The 7,209-nt window shown below is 38.0% G+C and overlaps 1 protein-coding gene across 1 annotated transcript in view; it reads left to right on the forward strand.

Moving 5' to 3' along the window:
- Positions 1–4,727: 4,727 nt before the first annotated feature.
- Positions 4,728–7,209, forward strand: part of UGT8 (UDP glycosyltransferase 8) — a 47,950-nt gene continuing 45,468 nt past the window's right edge. The window contains exon 1 of the mRNA XM_019522022.1: positions 4,728–5,584. Coding sequence (XP_019377567.1) covers positions 4,763–5,584 — 822 coding nt within the window. The 5' untranslated portion in view covers positions 4,728–4,762. The remainder of the gene's footprint in view (positions 5,585–7,209) is intronic.

A 7,209-nucleotide genomic window follows, 5' to 3' on the forward strand; every position in this document is an offset into this window, starting at 1 on the left:
AATGCTGTAAAGGACATGTAATGTATACTGCACGGTACCTGTTAATACTGCTCTTTCAGGAAAGGGTTACCATTATGCTACTGTAGCTGTCAAGTGGAATTACTGCTTAAATTATGTAGCTTTTTGGGGGGAAATATATAACATAATAGAAAAAATATTCCCCATAGCTTTGTATTGTACTTCCTTCTTCACAGAGTTACATATGTCATGCAAGGAAATCAAAGTACAATGTTAGAATCCTCCCTATGGAAGCATGATAGAGCATCATTTACCCGTAGGCATTTACTACATTTGTTTCATATTGATATTACGAATGTCAACTGGGTTTTTTTCCCTTCAATAAAAATGCTATGCTGTCATTTATTATCTACTTGACAGAAGCAGTAGTTTAATGTTATGAAAATGTTTATAGCCTGAGGAGATGTAGTTTCTAAACGTAAGAATAATTTCACTTGATGTCATTTTGTTAATCATTAATTTTGTTATTGGAGGATTTATGGCAGAAGCATCTATTTTTGTAACACAAAGGTGACCAGATTCGCAGCTTATGTAAGCCAGCAGAGTTCTGAAGAAGTGAATGCAATTGTGTCAACTTGTACCACTTATAGGTGTGGACATGAATTTGTACAGTTTCCTCAAATTGCAGGGTTGCATAATTAGCTGACATGATTTAAGATACTTTTAAAATACTTTAGCCAGCCAGAAACAAGTCAGTGTATTAGTAAGATGCTCCTTTCTTTATCCACAAGTGCCTGGGCGAAAGTACTCAGTGAGATTTTTGGGAGTGTCCCAATTTCCCAAGCATGTCAGAGAAGAGTAAACACCTGAAACTTTTAGACAGAGCAGACCCTCCTACTTCAAATTCAGTAAATGGTAGATTAAAGCAAGACAGCAAATAATACCAAAGCCAGACTCTTCCAAATGTTTCTTAAGACTGGAACCGTTGTTTTTACTCTCCTGAAAGCAGAGATTTTCTGTTGTTATCTAGGTCAGGAGCCTCAGTAAGACTCCTACTCATAGGGTGCATCTACACATGTGCCTGACTGCAGTTGTTTCTGTCATTTAGTACTTGCTAAAGTGACTGCACAGTCATTGCTGTTACTGCACAGTCCAGGCAGTTCATGGGCCGTTTCTAACCCTACTGCGCAGTAGCATCAGCATCATGGTTTGTGCCTGCTGATGCTACATCACTGTAGCGATGAGCTATGTCACCGTAGCTCATTGCTGTGGTGGCGTAGTGTCTCGTGCAGATGCACCCACTATGTAGGAAAGTGTTTTCCAGTTTTGTGAGAGAGAAAATATGCATTAATTCACATTACAGGTAATTGTCTGAATTTGAGGGACTATTCTAGGGTGATGCCTAAAGAGATTAATTGCAGCAATATATATATTCAGTAAGAGAATCCTAATGCTATCCAGATGCATATTTTTAAGCAGACTAAAACAAATTAGCCACTCATATCTGCAGAAAATGATTTTCCCTTTCCAGAATATATTTATAAAAAGACTGAAGAATAATTAATGGGACTTGTGATGCTTGAAAGGGTGGTCTCAAAAAGATTCCTTCTGTTATTTGCTGAATTTTTTTTTAATGAATTTGAAATGTATAAGAGCTACTGATCTGTAGCCTGCTCAGTGAGAGACCCATAACCCCCTCCTTTGTTGCTGACAGCTCTGTGGTTACAATTAGATTGTACTCCCAGTCTATGGCCATGCATGGTGTCACAAGAAGACACTTCTAGCACTGTACCTGGAATGATTTTAACCTTCCACACCCATATAACCAAAATACAGCCAAAAAACCTGTTGGTAGCCATTGCTGTTGTTCAAGGTGCAACAATTTGGTGGTACTTAGAGACTCTTCAGTGAAAAACTGTGGTCCAGAACTGACAGTAAAGATTAAAAGAAAATGAACTGATAAGCAGGGATACTATCAAAAAGATATTTCATATAATTGGCTAGGAGCCATTCTGCCCTTAGTAGCTCTGAAGAACAGACAATGAGCACCAAACAGTTCTTCAGAGAAAGGCAGCAGCCCAGGAAATTCAGGGACCAGACCGAAAAAACAAACTCTCAGTCTGTTGCTTATCTGCAGTATGTGTACAACTAACTATTCATTTAAAAAATCATTTACTTCCTTGCTTTGCACCAGGATCTTCAGTGATATTGAGCTAGCAGTGGGAATGGACTTTGTTAATTGTTTTAGCTGTAGGGTGCTATAGCAACGCTATAAAAATATTTTAAATAGCACCAGGTATACAAGTATTTTACAAGTATTTACATACTTCAAATCGTACTCCAGTGGTACATAAAGAGTGTTTAAAATGATAGAAAACAGACAGTGTACTTGGTGGACGTTTCAAATTGAGTAAGAACATTTTTAGCAGAGTTAAAATTGAAAGCACAAAATGGATACTAATCAAGTGTTCATCTCAGGCAGTGATCAGTGAAGTAGAGAGCAGAGTGTAATATTTATTTAATCAGGGGAAGCAGCAACAAAATGGCTCCCATGGAAGGGAAAAAATACTAACAAGCTGCTCATTACAGTTTACTGTTATCATTATGTGATTTTTTTTCCATACTGAAAGGAAATACAAGGAAACAAGTGCCTCAGATTTCCAGTCTAACACCAATTATTACCATTTCCATAAGAATAATTGCTTCAGTCTAGTCATTCTTAGAACCATTTCTGTAACTGAAAATTAGAGGAAAAATTATAATAAAAGTCCTCCCTATTTTATACTCCAACTTTCTTTTCAGGTCATGAATATAGACTTTTTCCGTTTAAAACAATTCTAAAGGTATGGTAACATATAGGAGAGAAAATGTTTTAGATGTGTGTGTGAAATGTGTCCCATTTTATAAGCCTTCAAAATAAGATTGTTTCATTCTCATTTTATTACAAATGCTAAGCAACTATATACATTACATTCAGATGTAAGGCATAATTTTCAGAGCCTCAGAACTTAGCTACATCAACCAGTTTTGCTGAAGCACCCAAAGATAAAGTACATTTATACATGTTCTGGGGGGAACAACACTTTAATTAGAGCAGCTGCAAGAGCTACTGTAATGAAAGCACCCAGAGTATGACATGTATTGGTGTCCCCATGCTGAGAAATGGCACCAGGGGCACTTTAACTAAAGTTTGCCGAACGAGCTTTAGTTAAAGTGCCCCTGCCGCTGTTTTTCAGCATGGGGACACTGAAGTATGTGATGCTGGAGTCTGCTGGAGCCTGCTGGAGCATGGCAATTACCTGATTAATCAAGTCTGCTCCGACACACCGTAATTACAGCACGTGGGAGCAGCGTCGCTGCACGTATATAGGCATCCAAAGATATTTCTTCTTCAGTGAGGGCTTTTTCTATTCCAGATTTCAACCTTTTGTGCATCCCTGTTGGACTTTATGATGATTAAAAGATAGCAGTACAAGAACTCTGTGTGTGTATGTATGTGTGGGTGGGTGGGTGTTTGCAGGTGCACAAGGGAAGTGGGTTTTTTATTACTTTTTACATATATTCAGGAATGCCTGAACAGATTTTTAACAGGCAGGGTTTGTGTCCTGAGCAAATACTGAGAGAGAGGTGCAGGGGGAGTGGTGGAAGGCTGGTTCTGAGAGTTCAGTTGGGGTTGTAGGAGTCTTAGCCAGTCCCTGCCTGCAGCTACTGCTCTTGCTGCTGGGGCATGGACTCTCCGGGGGTTGGGGATGATTTTGGCACCCCTCCTAAGTCACTGCCTAGGGCTGGTGCTACTCTCACTCACCTCTAGTTATGCTACTGTTCCTGAATAATTTTTAACCAAAATAAAATTAAATAAAAAATCCCTTTTAGACTAGACCAAGGTTGGAAACTTTTAGCCCAGTGGTTAAAAAGTTTGAAAGAATGAGCAACTGATCAATCCAAGTTTGCAATAGAAATAGTAAGATTAGCTGTAGCAGGCAGGGCTGTTCTTATCGAACTGGGCATTCAACACAAAATACACTATCAGAAATGGAGCCCTTGTTGGAAGTCTCAGGTGAGAGCAAAGATTGAAATATGTGTATGTGCAGAGATATTCTTCTAGATCCAAAGCTGAGGTACATTGGTAGGATGGTTGTATTGCCTAGGCAAATGCTGTGCGTACTTTCTGGATAAAATGTTAGGATTTTGGCGTATAGGTTTTATTATTATTATTTTTAAATCCAGCATTTTTTATGAATAGTAAAATCACCAAAAATTTTGACATGAACATGTTGCAGGCATGGCTAGGTACAGGCATTCAAAAAGCCCAAGTCAAAATCGGTCTAAATTACAGTTTTCTGTAAGCAGCTTAGTTTAGATTGGTTACTTGGTCCAAAGCCTACAGTGGTCTGGGTTTCTAGAGAAAAATCTTTACTGTTGGGTAGCATGAAGTGATATACACAAGTCCCTTGGAGGAGGAGACCATCTCCTTTGCCCTTATAAATTTTCCTGCCATATATTGGGTGCTGTACCAGTATCTGTACTGACTGAAGTCACTTGTCAAACCTGAAAGGCAGATGGAAAGTGTGAAAGGGAAGGGAGCAGGCCCAGCAATCTTTTTCTTATTAACAAAATGAACACTACACCAGTTCTTTTTCTCCCTAAAGCTAGGTGCCTGTGTTGTTTCCAGGTACTGGTATGAGAAAAGAGAATTTAAAATAGGATAATGCTAAAAGCTGTCATGGCTGAAAGTCATTTCTGAAAACTAGAAACCTATCGGATTTAAATTTGTTGAAGTAATTTTTTGTTTGTCATTTCAGCTATGAAGTCTTACACTGCAGTTTTCATTCTCCTGTGGGGCACTGTTGGGATAGCCCGGGCTGCCAAAATCATTGTTGTGCCGCCAATTATGTTTGAAAGCCATCTATATATTTTCAAGACTCTGGCCTCAGCTTTGCATGACCAAGGTCACCAAACAGTCTTACTCCTCTCTGAGGGCAGAGAAATCCCTCCATCTGATCACTATAGACTCCAGCGTTACCCAGGGATCTTTAACAGCAGCAGTGCGGATGATTTTCTTCAGTCCAAAATGAGGAGTATATTTTCTGGGAGACTGACAATAGTGGAACTATTTGATATCCTGAATCACTATTCTAAGAACTGCGACATGATTGTGGGCAACCAAAATCTAATGCACGTTCTGAAACAGGAGAAATTTGACCTGCTGCTGGTGGATCCTAATGAGATGTGTGGATTTCTTATAGCTCACCTTTTAGGGGTTAAATTTGCTGTTTTCTCCACTGGTCTTTGGTATCCAGCAGAAGTTGGTGCTCCAGCTCCTTTATCTTATGTTCCAGAATTTAACTCACTTCTCACAGATCATATGAACTTCCTGGAAAGGATTAAAAATGTTGTTGTTCATCTGGTTTCAAGACTGGGAGTCAATTTTCTGGTTCTGCCAAAATACGAAACGATACTACAGAAATACAAGGCTTTGCCAGAGCGGTCCATGCATGATTTGGTTCATGAATCCAGCCTGTGGATGCTGTGTACTGATGTAGCACTGGAGTTTCCAAGACCCACGCTACCAAACGTTGTTTATGTGGGAGGAATCCTAACGAAGCCGGCTAGTCCTCTACCAGAAGTAAGGTTTGCTGAACTTTGTGGTCATTCTTGTTAAACATCGATGAACTCCTAAAATGAGTATTTTTTTCTCTCTTAAGGGATTTGAATGTATAAGCATTAATTGGTAAGCTAATATCCTCACATTTTTAAAACAAATGATGTTTTAGGTTTTTTTTATTTAATGCACTATCACAGTAGATAGAAATGTTTTGAGAAAAAAAAATAACATTTATATGTAGGAACGCATAGCATAAACATTCCTCTTTCTTGGCTTCTGTAGATGTCCTTCCTTTTTTTTGCTATTGTTTTGAATTAGATATTTTATGATCTAGCAAAGAGGCTGTGATACATGCCAGCTTGGCTGTTAGTAATGGAATTCTTTACCAAGTGCAAATGAAAGTAGAAAGGAAGTGGGTATGATTTATTGCATAGTTTTACATGCAAAATTTCTCTTGTTCCTCCATCAATGTGCTTCCTCTTGCCTTATTCCTCATCCCATGATGGGGTTATGACTCCTGTCTGCTGGCTAGAAGATTAAATCATTTCCAATTTTTTTACTACAAACATAGATAAAGGTGAACCAATGAAAACAGAGCTGTGACTAAACAAAAATGCCCCTTAAAAATGGCATTTGGCATCGGCATACAATTTAAGTATGGATCATGCAATTCTTGTATTGGCTGCCAGACTCAACAAACCTGAACCTCACACTGAAATGATGACAGTGTTTGAACACTGTTAGAAAACTGACTGTAGAGATCCTAATGGAATAATTGAATTTCATTGTTTGAATGTATCACATGCATGGTATCTAATAATGCCTCTGTTCAGTAATACTTTAACAGAAAGAACAGAATAATTTCACAAGTCACATAATTAACAAAGAATAGTTATTCATATATTCACTGCTGCTCTGGTTGCAAGATTAATCTGTGTTCAATTAGTAGATGTTGTCTGGGCCAGAGAGATATTGGGATGGAGGGATGTGTGTGGTTGTAAGATAGTGTAACCCTCCATTGCTTAGTTCTCAAAATATTTCATTCTGCTTAGTTTTGGAATCTAGCTGAAAACTGTGAGGCGGCCTGGGTTTCACATAACATACTCTTTTAATTCCTAGACTTGTTGACTTCAGGATATCTTATATTAAAACTGTGACTAGTTCTTCAACAGCAGTGATGACTTTTAGATTAGTTCAGAAATTGTAACAGTTTAGAACTTTGGACAGCCTGATTTACAATACTTACATTCATATCTCCATCCTTATTTTTTAAACATTTTTCTTTAATTGCTGTCCACTTACAAACAGAAAATAGAAACAACTGCATGGGAATCAAAGAATAAAGAAGGTTCTATATGACAGCAAAAGTAAAGGAAACCAGAATTACATGATGGATTACATAGTTTACGTTCATATTTATATACTAATTCTGTCTTTTCTTGAATGTATTAAATTATTTACTATTTAATTAAAGATCTTAAATATCACTCTATTCCATCCATAAGATATGAAGTGGCGCACATACAAAATACTTGTGATAATTTTGGTAACATACACTCAAAATAGTAGCAATGCCATAAAGATCAGAGACCCCTGTATAAGAGAGAGAGAGAGAGAGAGAGAGAGAGAGAGAGAGAGAGAGAGAG

This window comes from Gavialis gangeticus, unplaced genomic scaffold, assembly GCF_001723915.1.
Source record: "Gavialis gangeticus isolate Ggan-Ray unplaced genomic scaffold, GavGan_comp1, whole genome shotgun sequence".
Classification (NCBI taxonomy): Eukaryota; Metazoa; Chordata; order Crocodylia; family Gavialidae; genus Gavialis; species Gavialis gangeticus.